Source organism: Notamacropus eugenii, chromosome 6 (assembly GCF_028372415.1).
Source record: "Notamacropus eugenii isolate mMacEug1 chromosome 6, mMacEug1.pri_v2, whole genome shotgun sequence".
Lineage (NCBI taxonomy): Eukaryota > Metazoa > Chordata > Mammalia > Diprotodontia > Macropodidae > Notamacropus > Notamacropus eugenii.
In genome coordinates this window covers 27,278,070-27,297,910 of record NC_092877.1, presented here as the reverse complement: position 1 = coordinate 27,297,910, position 19,841 = coordinate 27,278,070, and the positions used below count along the sequence as shown (strand labels likewise).

At 35.5% G+C, this 19,841-nt stretch overlaps 1 protein-coding gene across 7 annotated transcripts in view; it reads left to right on the top strand.

Moving 5' to 3' along the window:
- The window catches only part of GAS2 (growth arrest specific 2), a 147,870-nt gene that overhangs the window by 73,457 nt on the left and 54,572 nt on the right, over positions 1-19,841 (top strand). For all 7 annotated transcript variants that reach the window (XM_072619321.1, XM_072619324.1, XM_072619326.1 and 4 more), the window contains exons 5-7: positions 2,548-2,611; positions 8,342-8,486; positions 17,934-18,041. In XM_072619321.1, coding sequence (XP_072475422.1) covers positions 2,548-2,611; positions 8,342-8,486; positions 17,934-18,041 — 317 coding nt within the window. The remainder of the gene's footprint in view (positions 1-2,547; positions 2,612-8,341; positions 8,487-17,933; positions 18,042-19,841) is intronic.

The window sequence follows — 19,841 nt, the reverse complement described above, 5'->3', positions numbered from 1 at the left end:
TGTGTTTTTCTCAGTGACACTGTTGGAGAGCCAGGATTTAAATTGTCTTCAGGAAGCTACCCATTGACTGATGACCTACGGAACTAAACAAAATAATGCAAAATAGCCATAAGAGTCTTTCCACAACATTCTCTTTCATATGGTGACCAGATTTGATACTCTTTCTTCCAGAAACACCTTTGAGAGCTGCATTCCTTTCATACTATCTTGGGTTTTCTATAAACGTTATGGCTTTATAGCAATGGTCTACTATTTGGGAACACAACGTGGTAGAAATGTCACACCCTGCTTCATCGTTTTCATATTTGCTGATAGTGCTGATAGCTACCTCCTCCATGGCCTGATATTCTCCAAGTATTACTATTTTTTTCCATTAGGACGTAAATGAAGGGAATGAGGGCTATGATATCACTGATCAAGGGAAACTTCTGAATGATGCAGGTTGGCACCTTCCTTTGAACTTATAGTCTTAGCTAAAGAGCTGAGAGGCTAAAGAACTCGGCCAACCTCATCTAGCCAGTATGTTTTAGGGGTGGGAAACATGCCTGCAAATGTGCAGAAAATATTGGGGGCCACATTCCCTGGAGCACAAAATAAGGAACAGGCTTAAAACAGCTGTTCACATACTATGTTGTGCGTTAGTGACATTTCCCAGTATGTTGTCCATAATGATGATGATTTTGTATCAGATGGGATAAAACTCCAGGTCAGAAAAGGGGAGCTTGACAATTAGTGAAAGGATTAATTTTTCTCAGTTTGATACTCTGTGTGGAAGTCCATTTATGACAAGTGTGGTGTTGTTCTCTGTTTGAAAATTATGCTACGGAGATAAAACCATCCATCCATCTTGTTTACTTTAAAGTTCACTTGATGATTCATCACTGTGCAAATTGCCACTTCCTAATTTTAATAAATAATTACACAGGAAATAGAGGTTAAAATTACCCTTACAAGTCAATCTTCATTATTTTGTATTCTACTAATTACATATTTGTGATAATTTTTAAAAAGTGTTCAACTGAAGTTTGCTGTTCTATTCTCAGGAAAGATTTTTTTAATTTGAAAGATCATAGAATTGAGATATTTTTAAAAATAAATTGATGGTTTTTGGTTTTATATCACAGTTAGGTCTCCTTCTCCCTTCTATTCATCCTTTGCATTAAAACATCCCTTATAACAAAGAAAAATAGCTAAACAAAACAATTGATAATGTGGTGTCTAAAATATATGCTACATTCTGCCTCTGTGTCCCCCAAGAATACAAACAAAATTTAGATTTTTGTCTATCATAGAGATTGTCAGTCTTTCCCCACTGAGAACATAGCTGTGACCTTTTATTACATGAATATAAAAATCTAAACCAATGAAAATGGGGGAAAAGAATTGAACACATTTTAAAAAGCCAAGAATTATGCCATTTTATTATTTCATGATGGTACAATTGGAGTGTATCCACATTTAAGCAAAATATATATACAATTACTTTCATATACACATACACACACACACACATATACTAACACCTTCCACCTTAACTTCAGGATGAGGCACTACTGCTATCACTTGGAAGAAAAAGGACTAGGTGCCTGAAGTGGTCAGATGGAGGTAAAACTGGACGTCTGTATAACTGTAAAGTTCTAACTTAGTGGAGCCATGCTATTTTTACTGTATATATGGTGTTTCTAATGAATTAAGATATTGTGCATATGTTAACCTAATTTTTTGTTGATATACCAGATAGCTTATTTCTCTCCTTAGGAAATTTTGGAAATATCAAAAATATTTTTTGAAAAAATCGTAGTAATTAGTCTTGGGAACAGTAGAGTAAATTCTAGCCCATCTTGCTGGGGTTAACAAACACTTTTGTGATACACCAGCCCTTGTTAATTAGAATAGCAGCTGTCAGTTGAATAAATAAATCAGTAGTTTGGGAACAATTTATTTTTGTGTGTGCTCAGTGGAACTTCTTTACAGCTGCATGTATCCAGTTATAAGTACTTGATTCAATAATGTTTCATCTATCCAATGTTCACTAGTTGGCAGAAATTAAGCCTGAGAAATCTCTACTCACATTACTCAATATTATTTGATAGATATCTCAGTGGGTTAAATTTTCCTAAAATCACTTATAAACTTAGTCCAAGGATTTTTAAAAGATGAATTGAGTATTTTTGTGTGCTTGTGTGTCTACTAGATTTAGTTTGTACGGGCCATTCATTGTATCCTTTGTAATTATCTCTAGACTTGTCCTAAGTATGATAATGTTAGTATTTCCTCATTGAAATGAATCACATGGCTGGGGCTTCCCGAGAAAACTAATGGGTTCTGTTGGAGAAGGAAGTATGAACTGCATTCAGCCCTCCACCCCGCTAAGTGCACAGTGGCTGTCCAGCACTCTATAGTGGGTCTGAAGAAAGAATGATTGAAGAGTCTAGCACACTAATTTCAACCTTTAGGGACAACAAGAGATTAAATCTGTTTATCCACACACAACTCTGAAATTCCTTTTTGTTGTAAAAGTTCCTTTTCTTTGTTTTGCCTTTCTAGTTCTCCACAAGCAGCCTAGAGAAGTGTGCCTTTGTTTGCTAGAACTGGGCCGGATTGCAGCCAGGTATGTCTTGTCCTTAAAAGAATAAAGACAGATTTTTCTGTTGTGATTGTCGTCGTTGTTAGCACTTATACACTGCTTTAAGGTTTGCAAAGTATTTTGGATGTTATCTCATTTTAATATTGGGATATTATTTACAGATAAGGAGACTTAGGCAGCTAGTGGTTATATTACTTGCACAGGATCATACAGCTAGTAAGTTTCTAAGGCTAGATTTGAACTCAGGTCTTCCTGGAGCCCAGTGCTCTATCCATTGCATCACCTAGCAGCTTGGTAGCCACATTGGCAATAAAGATTGCATCCCAATAGCTTGAGGTAAGGCAGTCAATGTCATATTTTCTACATCAGACAAGGTCTTGAGGAGGCAGCATGGCTAGGCAAATTATCTAGGGTGTCCCACTTTGCCTCATGACTGTTTTTCACATCCCACCTTTTCATCTGTTCTCTTTCTTTGACCCTCTTGTAATTTTTCCAAATCCAGTGAATAAATCTGTATGGCAACTCAGTAGGACAGCAGCTGAGAATTAGGAAGACCAGAGCTCAAACCCTGTCTCAGACTATTATTAGCTGTGTGACTCTGGGCAAATCACTTAATCTTTCAGTCTCATTTTCTTCATCTAGAGAGATAATAATAGCACTGATCACATGAGGTTGTTGTGAGAACCAAAGGAGATAACACATAAAACAGTTTGCCGACCTTAAAGTGCTTTATAAATGCCAATTATTATTAATATCACTATCATGAAGTTTCAATATCTCTTGCCCTTTTATTTTCCCCTCCTTCTTCTCTAGCTCTTCCTTCTTTCCTTTCAGGTTCCCTTTTCTTTTTTTCTGTCTTTCTATTTGTTTTTGTTGCCCTCCAGCCCTTTCAGAGAGAACAAGGGAGAGGGAGAACAGAATGGCTCACTGATTTGTACTCAAAGCCTTTTCAGTGCAATAGTACCTGCCAGAACTTTCCTTCTGCTGGCATGGCTATGGAGAACTCAGCGTTGCCTTTACCCTGCAATAAGATTCGAGTTCATCTTCTTGTCGTTGAGTCAATTCAGCCATGCCCAATTCAGTCAGGGGACTGTTTGGGGTTTTTGGGCAGAGATACTGGAGTGGTTTGCCATTGCCTTCTCCGGCTCATTTTACAAATGAGGAAACTGAGGCAAACAGGGTTAAGTGACTTGCTCAGGGTCACACAGCTCATCAAGTGTCTGAGGTTGGATCTGAACTCAGATTTTTCCCAACTCCCAGTCTGGTGTTCTCTTCTCTGTACCACGTAGCTGTCCCTAGGATTCATTAGAGGCAGGGAATAGGAGAAAGTGGCTAATTATTTTTGAAATCATTTATCAACGTTGGTTTTAAAACTAAATAAACCATCATGTTTGGGAAGGGGAATTGCAGTGCTAATATTTCAACAAGTTTGTCTTTTCTTTATTTAAATATGTAGGACTTTGATATGTTGTTTCATCAATAATGCAGATTACAACCTATCCTGGTGCAGTTCTTAAAGGTGCTCCTTAAATATCCACCAAACCATCAAATCAGAGATGTATCAAGGGGAGGGCAATCAGACATTTTACACCAGACCAAAAATATAAATAGTAGAAAAAAATAACACAAATATTCCTTCAGCAGTTTAGGAACCAGAGCCCTAGCACCTAGTTAGAAAGAATAATTAAATGTGGCTAATACAGAAATAGGTTTTGCATGATTTCGCATGTGCAATTTTTATCATATTGCTTTCTTTATCAATGTTTGGGCAGGGTAGGAGGTGAGAATTTGCAACTAAAAATTATTTTTAAAATAAATAATAAAAATAAATTAAAAACATTTTTAAAAACAATAATTAGTTAAAGTAAGAAGCTATCAAATTCTAGCACATTGTAATATACTCAACTATGGGATGTAACTTCTTATATTCTTGTATCATTTTGACATCTTGAATTACTAAATTTGAGGATGAATCTTATGCTTTTTTACCTCTGTACATGAAACATGTAATAGCATATATTTTTATAACTTTTTGTAGTCAAAAGTTCTTTTCATACATTAGTTAATTTTATTCTTATAACAACCCTGGGAAATTGGTAATGACTATGTAATTATCTTCATCTTACAGATGAAGAGGATGAGGTTCAGAGTGGCAATTGACTTGCTTAAGTTCATACATTGAGTAAGTGGTGGAACCAAAACAGGAACCTACAATTTTGTTTTACTCCAAGTTGGTTTATTTTTCCTGTGTCATGCTGCCTTCTAATGAATATTTGCTTTTTTACAAGATTAAAAACAACATACATGCACACATCAATTTTTCTTATATGGTCATAAAGCTTCCTCCCTCTCTCTCAAATAATCCATGTATGTTTTATTTGAACATTAGAGTCTATTGAACAGTTTTAGTGAGTTTCTGGGTTTCTGTTTAATGTTTTTCTAAGAAATAGGAGGGACCATTCTCAGAAGCCTATTAGAGGGTAATTCTCCAGGCACATTCTTTCCTTAGCTGTTTAATTTGGCTTATAAAGACAAAATAAAATATTACCTTGATATGGTCCATCCTATTTATCCACTGTCAGAATCTATGGACACCATGACTTTTAGTGTGGATTTAGCCTTTTGGCTATTTTTTTTTCATCTCAAATCTGTCTTAGAAAGACAGGTGCATCCAGGAGGCATTTCATAGCTCATAATGGAAATCTTGGGAAAAGTAGAATTCAGAATTGGTCTGGACTATGGAAAGTAATAGAAATAAAGTGACAGAAAAATTTAAAGCAGGGGAAACAGCCAATTTAATGACTAAGTTGACTTGTAGGTGTAAGCCCCTATCCAAGCAGTGCATAATAATTTACAACCTGTTGGCATCCATAGACAGAAAGGTAATATATGAATTGTAGATAAGTTTATTAGACAGGCTGTGCCCCTGCATGCCAATACTGGCACAAGCTTACATTTTAGGTTTTAGATTTCTTTCTAGTCATTCACTTACTGTGTGCATGGGCTTGGTTAATTCTCAATTTATCCAGATAATGTATCATAAAATCCAAGGATCAGGATTTTCCATGGACTACCTTATTACTGGCTATTGTAATTATTGTATTAGGCTTTGAGTTATTTATATTTTTATGGACAATGCATCTGCATTTTGTAGAAAACATTAGGATTCTGATTTTGTAATTTTCTGATTTTTTTGGTAAAAAATTATTGTAGTTTATTTTTTGTGACAAATATAGTCCTTTAAAAGTAATGAGTCAGTCACATTTTTAAAATGGAGTTATAGTATTCCTATGAATTAATTTATATTTTCAGATGCTCATATTTTTTGGTGATCATCAATTATCAGGGAATTCTATAATTTTAGATTGCCATAGTCTCTCAAACAAGTAATTAGTTATCAAGAAATAAATATTTAAATGAAGTAGAATTTTAAAACCTAAAGGGCCTAAATAATCATGTAGCCTGAAACCCTCCCCCTTCCTTTATTTCTTTCCCTTTCCCCACTAGGACTTTGAAGAGGTTAAAACACTTACCTAAGATACAGTTTGTATGAGAACTCGCACCAGGGCCCAGATTTTCTGTACTCTCAGTTTAGTGTATTTTTCATTATACTTTCTTCTGGGGAGTTCAATTTAAAGGAATTCTTCAAATGCTTTCATGTACCATTATAGCTTAACTTGGTTTAAATATTTCTTTTTTCCTTTTCATTAAAAAAGAGGATTCAAAGAAGGTGAGTTAAGAGCTAATGACTGTGAAAAAAAATTTTAAAAAAAGAAAATGTGGTAGGTCTTTGTATAAAGGGAAAAATTACCTTATAATATGAATAACCAACTTGTAGTTTTGAAATTAGTGGCTTTTGTGAAAAGGGATTTAATTTAGCAAAAAAAGTATGATATACTGGCACAAACATGAATGCCGATATTCTTAACCTGGGATTCACAGAATTCATGGTTAAATTTCTGGGGGTCCATTAATTTGTGTGGAAAAATTATATCTGTGTTATACTTGGTTTCCTTTGCAATTCTATATACTTTATTTTATTCATTTAAAAGCATTATTCTGATAAATGGTCTGTAGGCTTCACTAGACTGCCAGTAGGGTCTATGACACACATACAAAAAAATTAAAAATTCCTATATTAATGATTATAATTATCTGAGAATATATTTATATTATTTTATTTTTAGGAATGATTTTGTTCCATAGTTAAGCAGTTGTATTATCTATACTAAATAGATAATATGCTAAATAGGTTCCAAATTTAAATTTATTATACTTTGTAGATGTATATTTAATAATTTTTAATATATTCAAATAAAAAACAATTGGCAAATTCACAAATTAGAATTTTACTTCATAAATCTTTGCCAAAGTTTAAGAGACACTGTCATTCAGAAATGTTATTGTCAACTGACAAAAATCTTTGAATTTTATATATCTTGTGTCTCATAAATGTACTAATCACAGTTAATACTTTCCTACATTTAATATCAAGTTTTAAGAAAAAAAGACAAAAGTTCTTTTTAAAGTTAACCCATCACAATCCCACTTAATAAATAGCATCTGATTTATGCATTTGCTGATTATTTTTTCTTACCTGCAACTATTAATCTGTGCTCTAATAATGTATAAAATTTACATATATAAGTTATATATGCATATAAAATTTACATGCACATGTTTGATATATGTGGCATATTTCATGTAATCCAAGTATCCACTGAACTTTATTCAAAAATATTTCTAATCTAACTTGGGAAATTGTCTATTTTATACAGGTTGTACTTGCTTATGAAAATTTATAAAATATTGTCTATCCTGAATAAAGATGCATAAGTATATACATATACATGCTTATTTAAGTATGTCTTCACTTAAGCATATATATGTACTCATGCACATATACAAACATGTATGTATACATGTACATGTATATATGTATATACACACATTATGTAGGTGTGTGTATAGTATATTGATCTGTCATCTGAGCTACAATTCTTTTTCTCCCACTACCTAATGGACATTTCCATTTGAACATTCCAGTTTCAATTTGACTCAGCATGTCCCAAACTGAACTTACAAAGAACTCATTATATTCCTCCCATAAATAGTTTCCTCCTTCTCTGACCTTTCTATCAATGTCACCCTTCCTACATTCTCCCAGACTCCACAACTTGAAATGATGGTTCCCTTCTCTCATGACTTACATCCTTGTGTTTGATCAGTCACAAAATCCTCTTGATTTTCCTTTCAAGCTCCTTGATGGTTTTGTTGTTATATTTCTAATCCTACCCTTTAGTATATAATAAGTAAATGTACATTGAAATAAATTCAATAGAGAACCATTATGTTCCAGAGAAGGGACAGTAGTAGTACAAAGATGTATGAAACTCAGACTGTCTGGATGGATTGGAAGAGGGAGACATCATAGTTCAAAAAGTCATCATTTCTGCACTAACTTAAGAATGAGAAGAGATCATTTATTCTTTTTCTCCTTTAGATGTATATCATATGGTCTGTGGACCCTGGGTAATTCACTCAACCTCTCAGTGACTTAGGTACCTCCCTAAACTTATGCATTAAAGGGGAGTTGTAGGTCTAAACCACTAGAGAGGGTTTTGACCGTAGGATTTCACCATACCAGGTTTGGACCCAATTTTTTAAAAATGTTAAATATTATTCTTACATATTGTGTTGATTGATTAATAAGAGTGATGGTTTGATGATTTCTTGCCTTTCTTTTAAATTAAGGTATGGTGTGGAACCTCCAGGTTTAATAAAGCTGGAAAAAGAGATTGAACAGGAAGAAACACTTTCAGCCCCTTCTCCTTCCCCTTCTCCCTCCTCAACAAAGTCTTCTGGAAAAAAGAGTACGGGAAACTTATTGGATGATGCTGTAAGTAAAGTCAGTCAAACTTCTAACCAAGTGCCTAGCGATTCTGGCAGCCATAGACTTAGTCACAGTTGATACACAACCGTTGTGTGATCCTGGGTTAGTCATATATAGCCTCTTTGTGCCTCAGTTTCCTTGTTTATAAAATGTGAGAGTGGGCCTCAATGGTCTCTAAGATTCCTTATAGCTCTGAATCAGTGAATCTAATATCTATGATTATATGCTTGCAAAGCACCTTAAATACATGATATTACTCGACTGTAATATCTTATTTTACTTATCTTAATTAAGTATTTTAATTACTTGACTAATACTACAACCGCATGAGGTATGTATGAGAATTATTCCTCCCATTTTACAGATAAGGATACTGAGGTCCAGAAACGTTGTGACTTTCCCCACAGCATCATAGTTCATAAAAGATTGGAAGTGGAATTTGAACAAATGTCTCTCCTGACTCCAAGTCCAGCACTTCTTTGACTATGCTAGATTGATTTCAATTATATATACATACATATTTTATATGCGTATGTATACATAAATATTATATGTGCTTATAAATAGATATGTGTGTCTCACTCTATATAATTGAATATGCCTAATGCTTCTATCTATGATTCAAATTTCATTGAAATCTGGGAAAATGAATAAAGACACTCCTTTGTAGTGACCTCTGTGGACTGCCATTTCGTTTCACAATTGTAGACCAGACAATAAATTTAAATTTGACTACCAACTGAACGTCTTTTAATAGCATTTTTAAAAAGTATATGCACCTATTTGAATATATGAGTATACCCAGACATATATACACTGTTATATGCCTTGCATATTGTAAACTTTTAGATCTTGTCCGTATTGGTTATTCCTAGCAGCAGCTCTCTAATGGGCTCATGACCCCCTTTTTCATGGATAGAAAAGCTTGATGCATGAAATCAAAGAAAGTTAAGAGTGAAGAAAGAATAAAAATGCAGTGTTATCCCTGAATTACACAATGTCTTGGTCTCCATTACAGACTTAGTTTAAGAGAATGTTTATAATTTGTCTGGTAACAACTGCAGATTAGACAATTTGGGGGTACTTTGAAGTGTATACCTTTTATTCCTGTTTAAACTTTATATTCTGCATTGTTCTTTGCCATATTTATATTGGATGTCTCCAATAAGCTTGTGCTGTGCTGTCTCATTGTCCGTGGATATGACCATGGGTTCTTAAAGATTATACTAGAAGTACGCAAGCTTTGGCAACCCCTTCCGGGTTGGAAAGGCTTCAAGTATATGTATAGGGATGGATAGGAAAGGTTTCACACTTTCTCTGTATCTCTCCTGCCTGGCACTTATTAAGTGCTTAATGAATGCTTATTGAATAATTATCAATAATAAAACTAACACTTATATAACACTTGCAAAGCACTTCACAAATATTATCTCATTTGGTCATCACAACAACTCTGGAAGGTTGGAACTGTTTTATCATTCCCATTTTGTAGATGAGGAAACTAAGGCAATGGTTAAGTACCTTAGTCAGGGTTACACAGTTACTAGTGAAGTTTCTGAGATCAAATGTGAAGTCAGATCTTTTTTACTCCAGGATCTAATTTTCATTTGAATGGACATGAAATGTAGTTGTTTCTGAAGACTGTAGGGAATATTAATTCCAAGAGCTTTGAATTAAATATTCTTTATCATTTCAGATTTACTTTAAGCTCATGGGGGAAAGTTATTGGTAATTTGATTGTAGTCATTATATTACTTATACAGGAGAGAAGAATCTGGAAAGATATATTGGCCATAGCCAGAGTCTTCTTTCTACAGATGCTGAGGACACCCAGGCTAGACAGAAAGAACAAAAGGAATGCTTGCCTACTAAGATTTGACCATAAATAAATTCAAAAGAAAGCATATCAGCCCTCCTCCTTCCCTAATATGATAACCCATTCTTTGTTACCACTTCCAACTTCTTCTCTGTAAAAAAAATGAAGGAAATATGGCATCTTTTTAAAAAAGTTTCATAGAGATGACAAATTCTAAATACAGTCTAGTTGGTTCTAGTATCATTTCAGCGAAGTTCAGGTGACTGGTTGGCTATCAATATATCATATCTTATCAATATCTCCCAGAGAACAGTAATACAGCCCAGATTGTGCTTTGGCCAGTCATCTTTGTGTACTTTGACTCAGCATAAGAAAAAATAAAACATCCCAATGAGTAGGACAGTTAAAATGATAAACTTTAGGAGATTGTCACTTCTTCATCTTTTGACATCTTTGAGCTAAGATTGATAGACTAGTTGAGGTTATTATAGAGATGACTATTGGTCAGTTATATATTGGATTTGGGGCCCTCTGCAGTTCCTTTGAACTCTAAGCTTCTGTGATTCAATAATCTTAAAAATGTACACAACTGATTAACAGAGCTCGTGAATGAGAGAGGTGATTCTAAAATTCATCTCTACTTATTAGGGGTGGGAGATGGAAATCAAAATGAATGCTGTTCCAAATATGAGGCAGTAACATCTTTATATAAAAGGCAGAATGTCTCTTTTTCATCTTCTTAATTATAAAACTGTGGCTAAATAAAGTACAATGTAGGATCTCAGTGATTTCAGCTGGTCTTAATAACTCAAACACCCATCTGCCCTGCCCACCCCCAAATTGCACAGATCAGAGATGTCTGTCAAACAGTAATGTATGTCCGTGCTTTGCTTTGGTGTTATATGAAAATATGTTTAATTAGGATTTCTTACGGATATTAGGGGAGGCAGAGGAGAATTAAAAGGATAATACTTAAGGACTTCAAAAATTTTGTAATTTCTTTAATGTAGTTTGAAACTACTCTATATCTTAAAAGATTAAATATATCAATATCATATCTATACACACACACACACATATATATATACACACACATACGTGTGTATCCATTTCTATGTATCTATAGAGAGATATAGAAATAGGTATGGATATAGATATAGATATACACCTCCCCTTGTGAAAAACTTGGTAATGAATCTCCCCAACATTATTCAGCATACTCTTTAATCAAAACAAAACAAAAAATGGCATTTTAAATTTTACAAAGTGTTTTACATATGCTGTCTGATTGATTCTCACAACAACCCTGAGAAAGATATGTATGGGAGGGGACGGTGAGGTAAGGTGAGAGGTAACCAAGAAAGGACATCACCAAAAATCAAAAGGGACTTCACAGGTTCCATAGTTAACCTTGTACCCAAAAAGCACTGTATTATAACATACCCAAGAAATAGCCATTCAGCCTTTGCTTTAAGATTTCCAAGGAGTCCAGAACCCATCACCTCCTAAAGTGACCCATTACTATCTGTGGTACCTCAAATTGTTAAGAAGTCTTCCTGACATCGAGCCTCAATTTATTTCTTTAAAACTTTTACCCACTGGTCCTACTTCTGCCCCCGGGTCAAAAAAAATAGGTCTAATCATTCTTGCGTTGACAGTCTTCCTTAAAGAGAATTCTTATATCTGTGCCTATCACCACCGCCCTCGTCTTCCCTTTTCCAGAAGGAACATGTCATTGATTCTTTTAACAGTTCCCTTTATAGCAGGAACTCGAGGCTCTTAACTTACCTGGTGACCTTCTTCTGTTCACCTTTCAGCTTATCAATGTTCTTCTAAAATGTGGCACCCAGAACCAAACTCAATACTCCAGAAGGGGCCTGACCAGGGTAGAGTACAGCAGCATGTCTTGTTTTGTATTCTTGGATGCTAAGTCTCTCTTTACGCAGAGTAAGATCATATTAGCTTCCTTGGCTGCCATATCATACCACTGACTCCATTCAGAAGAAGTGGAATCAAACTAAAGATGTCTAAAAAGGGCCTTAAAAGCCACTTAATTGACCCAACCCTGTATAATGTTCCAGATTCTTGTATTTTTTTTAAATGATGAATTTCTAAAATCAAAGTCAGCCAAAATTATAGTCATTTTAATCAAAGTATGCCAGTAAATGTTTCTGTGTTCTTTATCACTAAGGAGAAAACAGCATGTTGCCCCGTCCTAAAACTGTTATGCTCACCTAAAGTGATGGCACTCTGGTTGGTTGGCTGTTGTCCTTAATAATTAAAGAGGACCAAAATGACATCACTATGTTGGAGTTGCAGTAACTCAAAAGACAAATGAGATGTGCAAATTTAGAGACATCTCCACTCCAGATGCTCATGCAGACTCTTTGTGCCCAATGTGTAGTAGAACCTTCTGAGCTTGTATTGGTCTGATAAGATCACAGTCAGACACAGGGTTTGACCCTGACCTAGTGATGTCATTTTGGTCCTCTTCATGAATTGGCCCTAATCTGGTTGGGGTCAATGTGCACTGTGTCTGTGGCTGAAAAGATGAATACAATCTGAGAAGGCTCTACCACAGGTCGGGCACAAATAGTCCACACAGACATTTGATGTAGAGATGTCTCTAAATCCATGCATCTCACATTTCTGTGAGATGCTACTGCAATTTTGTTTTGGCACTCTAAGTGTTTCATAAATGAAATGTTTCATTTGAGAGGCAGTGGTGACAGGTTAAAAAAAAAAAAAGGAAGTTACATAAAAGTTACCAACAATTTCAGTGGCAGTTACAGAGGTCTCTTAGGAAAAGGAAACCATTCTTTTTGTGATGGCTACTCTACAAGATACCAGTTGGGAATGAAAATTTATGTGCCATTTTAGATTAAAATTAGAATACAAAACGGACATAGATTGTCCATAAGACCCTGTGTTTGCTGAATGAGATTTATTAGGTCTTTTGATTTTGGTAAAATGAGCTCTGTTATTTGCAAAAAGAAGTAGATCTATGTTGAGATATCGTGTTCAAGCAAGTGCTCTGTTTTTCAACAAATAACATCCTGCCAGTATTAAACAGCCAATGTCTCCTCATATTTCCTCCTTGGGCCCAGTAAGAGAATAATGAGATAAAAGACATAGATGGCTCTTTTAGGTGGCCAGCTCAAAACACCTCCTTTAGTCTGGATATCAGTAGGGAAGGACAACAGGCATCTATCTAAGTGAATTTATTCATTAGCCCTGAAAATCATTATTCATTCTTGCTAGAATAGAGAGACAAGGCTGAATTCAAACCTTTACTTTCTCTTGAGAACCAGTCAATGTGATGAATAAAGTTCTAAGAAAAGATTAGTATTCTTCCTCTGCCTAAGCAACTTCCTCTGTTTGGGGTAATGATATATGGTATAATTCAGGGTAATTTGGGAACCCTAGACATCCCCATTTCATCAGAAACCTGGCCTAGATGTTTGGCCAGTAGCCAGAAGGACACCTGCCAGAGCCCATGGTAGCAACCTAGCTCATCCCAAGGTAATGTAAGAAGCACAAATTTCATTTATCAGGTATTTCCTTCCTAACAACATATTTCCTTTGCCCACAGAATACTCTTGTTCATAGAATCACAGGATATCAAAGTTGGAAGGGACCTCAAAGGTCATCCAGTCCAACCCGTACCTGAACAGGAATCCTTTCTACAACATTCCTGACAAATGGTCCTCCAGCCTCAACTTGAAGAACTCACGATGGGCAACTTATTACCTCCTGGGGCAGTTCTTTCTACTTCTTGGACAACTCTAAGTGCTTCCTTATGTGAAGCTGAAACTCTTCTCCATACCTCTCTCCTTTACTCCTAGTTATGCCTTCTGGGGCCAAGGAGACTCCACCTAATCATCCTTCTGTGCAACCATCCTTCACATATTTTGAAGTCAGCTATTATATTTCCTATCTCCACAGCCTTCTCCCCAGTCTTCTTTTCTCCAGGCTAAATATGCCAACTTTTTTCAGTTGTTAATGATGGTATATAGTTTCTAGCATCATCACTGTCCTGGTTTTCATCCTTTAGATGTGCACCAACTTGCCAATGACCTTTCAAAAATGTGCCTAAAGCTGAACATAGACTTTCAGATATGGACCAATTAGAGTAGCACAGCAGAATTCTGCTGGAAGAGGCTTTTGCCCATGAAAAAAACAGAAGGTCAAAGTAGTTTCCCCAAGTTACTGTAGGTCATTAAGTAGTGGAGCCAAGATTCGAATCCAGTTCTTGAGGCCCGTGTTCTTGACTACCATGTAAGGCTTTTTTCAAATAAACAGTTATTTAGTTATTTCTCCCCCCAGCCCCTGCCATCCTATACTTGTGTTGTATAGGACTTCACTTAACTTTTATTTCATTTATTCTAATTAGACTTGGCCTAAATAATCTGTCAAGGTTTTTGGAATCCTAACTTTTCATCTGCTCTCTTTGATCTGCAAAAACATCTCTCCCTCAGATGAAGAGGGCTTCTAGTACTGAGAAACTCTCTACCTGAAGGCTTGTGTGCTCTGACTTCCCTGAAGGAAGTACTTTCTGACCCTTGGTGATGTTGGACTGTGGAGATTGCTTTGTATTCTCTAGGAGCACTGCTCTGTCTGCAGATGGATAGCATTTTTTTATCCTGATTCCTTTGGGATTGTCTTGGATCATTGTGTTGCCAATAATAGCTAAGTCATTCACAGTTATTGTGTGTGGTGTTCTCTTGTTTCTGTCACTTGACTTTGCATCAGTTCATGTATATCTTTCTGGGTTTTTCTGAAGTCATCCTGCTTTGCATTTCTTAGAGTACAATAATATTCCATCAAAATCAGGTACTACAACTTGTTCAGTCATTCCCTAACTGATGGGCATCCCCTCAATTCCTGATTCTTAGCCATTGCAAAAGAGCTGCTACTTGTACTTTTGTACAAGTAGATCCTTTTCTCCTTTTTTTCTGTTGTTGATATTTTTTGGGATACAGACCCAGCAGTATTATTGCTGGATCAAAGCATAAGCAGTTTGATAGTGGAAGCACTGCTTTGAAGAAAAAAATATATTCTTCATATCCTCATTCTTCATGTCTTCTTATTTCCATTCATATTGTTGTCAGAATCCTAATTTATGAATTATTTAACTCCACTGACAGAGAAGTAGCTTAGCTCTTTTCATCCCAGAACTCTCTGTCTTTAGTAGTTATGTCTAGTCATCCTCTGAAGATAATATCAGGCCAGATTTCTCTTCCTTTACCACAAAGACTTGCTCTATGGCAATGACTCGGACACAATGTAAAGCAGTCATAGCTCACTTCTAAGTCATCCTTTAATGAACCAGTTTTCTCTTGGTCATGATTTTTATGGAATACTGCTCTAACTGATTTTAAAATCAAAGAAAGAGTTGGATGAGTAGCTTAGGCTATGTGTTGGAGGATTCAGGAACAAGTGGTAGAGGTGACTGTCCCCAGGTTTGTACAAGTATCCTCCTTGTTTTAAGAACGTATCTGATCTTCCTTCACAGATCATTTTTGTGGGAAGAGTGACTCTTCCCCCTGCCCTGCCTTCCACCAAACTTCTACCTTTCATTTATGCACCCATTTCCTCCCTTCTTTTGATCCTTTTGTCAGGGGCCCTTGTGGCATGGATGGGGGGGGGGGCTTTGGGGCTTGAGGGAGAACAGCGTTTGTGCTTCACTAATTTACATGGTGTAAGGAATTCCATGTGTTATTCCTTCATGAAATATTTTACTTTAGAAGAAGCCTTCATGAAAGGTGAACATTATTCATCAAAAGGATAAATATCTATTGATAGAATTTCAGGCATTTAGTCACCTAGTTGGATTGAGGATTTTGGTCGGAGGATCAGGCTATGCTTCTTTAGAGCCCAGCTAATTACCTTTAGGATCAGGTCGATCCTGAGGTTGTATTAGAACTGCTTCCTTTCCTCTTGAAACTTGTGCTTTCTCTTCAGAAAATGTTCAAGGAATATATGGGACTGAGTATGGTACATCTTCAAATCCAACCTATTTTGAATCTTATTTATGAAATTGTAAGAGATCCTACTTTCCCTTAATGTTCATTATTATTCAAACATCTTATGCATACATCATGTAGTATGTATATTGGCTTTGGCTTAAACTTAAAATCTAGTTTGAGGATGTAATAGTTAAGGTCATATGTTATATAAATAGATGTATAGAATGTATGCCTCAATTACATAAAACATATAGATAAGTGATATATTCAGAAACAAAATTGGAGAACTTCATTATATGAACTCCCAGGTGGTTCTAGGTACATCAGAAAAGGATTCTTGGAGGAAATACTGAAATTCAAAGTAAAATATTCATGTTTTCTAATTTTCAAACAACAATTGGTCAAACCATCTCTTATTTTGCAAACACTCAAATTTACCTTTGAGGAATTACACAGATCAAAGTGATGAAGATATACACTTATTGATATTAAAATGACATTAAATAATACGACATTAAAATGTTCATCACATTTGATGTAATCACCTAACACACCTTACCTGGAAGAGTAATGAAGCTTATAATTCTTAGATTACTCATTTCATGATCCTCATCCTCCTTTTCGTTTTTGCATCATTGTCATTTGACACACTTCAATTACATGTGTATTATATACACAGCACTGTTCTAGGGACTGGGAAGATAAATAAATATGGACCTGTAATTGCAGAACTATGATGGGTGTAGAAAAAGACAACTCTAGAAGGTGAGCATAGGAAAAGTATCAAGGGAAGAAAATATGAGTTCAGGGGATAGGCATGCTCATAGCACTGATGTGTTTTCATGATGATTTAGTGGAACAATAAAATGAACTGGATTTTGACGGGTAAGACAAGCAGATTAAAGGGAAGGGAAGGCATCTTTAGCACAGAGAAGTGGCATGGGCAAAGGCCCAGAAGAAGAAATGTACATGGCATATTGGGGAAATGATGAATAAATCCGTTTGGCTTCATCAGAAATTTCAGATGGAGAAGACATTTTTGTCAAATTGAAATAGCAGAATTTTACACTGCAGAGGTGGGGAGGTGCAAAATGGCAGAGATCGTGGAATGTTGAAACTTTGAATGGTATTCTTATGGTCAGTGGGGAGCCATTGTGGTTTTTGGACTGGGGAAATGGCATATTGAAAGTGATGTTTTAATAAAATATATCTGGCATCAATGTATGGAGTAAGGATGAGGAAGGCTGGAATCATGGTGGGGGAAGTGAAGGTTTTATTGCAGTATTTCAGAAATCATGTGATAAGGGTCTGATATTATAGTGTTGGCAGTGGGAGTGGAAAAAGGAAGAATGGATGTAAAATAAATTATTCTGAAAGAATGCCCTTGGACAAAACTGTACAAGTGTTGCAGCTCTGAAGTGTATCTATGCTTTTGTAAAGGTACCAATAAATACCTTCAGGAAATATCATTAGACACTAGCATTTGTATATCTAGAGCTAAATCTGTTCTGTATTTACACAAATCCTGGTACAGAGTGATGATTGTTGGTCAAATGGATGATTGCACATAAACTTGAAAGTACCATATACATGTTAGTAACAAAATGAATTATCTAAATTCCAGATGTTCTTCAGGAGAGAAAATAATGACCTGCTCTTGTGTTACAGGTGAAACACATTTCAGAAGATCCTCCTTGCAAATGCCCAAACAAGTTCTGTGTGGAGCGTCTCTCACAAGGAAGATACAGAGTTGGAGAAAAGATCCTTTTCATTAGGGTAAAAAACAGTTTTAATTTTCACTCAGTTGTTCATGGGAATATTGAGTACTTGGGAGGGGAAAAAGGGGATAGGGTACCAACTGTTCTCTTTTACCTTCTCCTTTTTAGCATGTACATATACATATTAGAGCAGAGTGGAAACAAAAAACGGAATGGAAACTAAAACCACAAAGATCTCCTTTGATGGTTTCTAAATGAGATAGAAAATGAAATCAAACTCCTCTAAAAAAAGTTGTCATGGAATCCATCCTGCCTCGTACACGTCTCAGACGCAGGCTTCAGTCAAGTTCAAGCTCGCAGTGCCCAGTTTGTTTGATTTTTGGTTTAAAAAAATTGTTTTTTCACTAGATCATCTGAGCAAATGTCCAGCAGTTTGGGAGCACATAACGCTGATCATGATAAGATGAAAGGAATTTTCATTTCTTAGATAAGTTCCTAGATCAGAAGCTTTCACCATTGATTGTGTAATTAATGTTTTAAACCTGCCATTGAAATAAGTTGATGATCTTAGTCCATTTCTGAAATTGACATTTTGCCTAGAAGCCTTGGCAAAAAAAGACCAGTCATTCCAGGAGTTATTCTAAATGAATATGTTTCCTATTTTAAGAAGTGGTTCATTAAATTCAGGTTTCCAAATCTCCTCTTCATTTCTTCTGTGATTGGTTTTGCAGATAATCATGACTTTGGTTTCTTAAAATAGTCTTTCACCTTTTTCTAAGACTGGATTCATTTTTTTTAAAGAAAGGAAATTATATTTCACTTTTATTCCCAAGAACATCTGCAGTTAATATAATGGATATTTTATGCTGTTGCTTAAACTCTAGGCAATGCCAAAAAAAGTGAGTTCACAGGATTTTTTAGTCTTATTTGGTCATCTTAAAATATTCAATCTGTTATTACGAATTGAATTATGGAATCACATAATTTTAGAGCTGTAAGACCTCTGTGGCCTTTTACCTGAGAAGCATATCCTTTATGATGAATCTGACAAATGGTCAATCAGTCTTTGCATGGAGATTTCCAGGGTTAGGGAAAACACTACCTCTTCCTGTTCTGTTTGGGGATTGGACTGATTGCAAAGAAATTTTTCTTTTTGTAAAGTCAACTTGCCATTTTGAAACTTTTCCTTTATCCTCCTTTTTCCTTTTCCTTTTCAGTCAAGAAGAACAAATTTTTTGATCTTCATGGCAGTCTTCAAGTACTTAAACACATCTCCTCAACTCTTCTTTAGGCTAAAGATTCCTAATTCTTTCAACCAATTCTTGCAATCCACTTGTGATTCAAACCCAAGACTCTTTACCATTCTGGTTGCCTTTTTCTGGACAATGTCCAGCTGATAACTGTGAACTGAGAATTCCTTACTCTGGATGTGACCACACTAAGGATTATCATTTTCTTATTCCTAAATGTTCTTTCTGGCTTAAGACAATCTAAGATCATATTAGCTTTCTGGGCCATTATGTCACATTCTTGACTCATGTTGAGTTTGTAGCCTATTCTAACACCTCTGAATCTTTTTTAAATAACCTGTTTGTCTAGGTATTCTTCCCCATCTTAAATTGTAAAGTTATCCTTTTGAACCTAAGCAGGATTCTATATTTATCTCCTTTACATTCCATATTATTAGACTTGGCCAGTATTTTAGACGATGGTCTTATTTAATCCTGACTCTGGAATCTACTGTTAGGTATCTACCTCAACTTTGTGTCATGTGATAATGTAACAAACATTCCACCTATAATTTTAGTAAAGAAATTAATTAAATTGTTAAAAAGCATAGTGTGAAGAGTGAATCTCT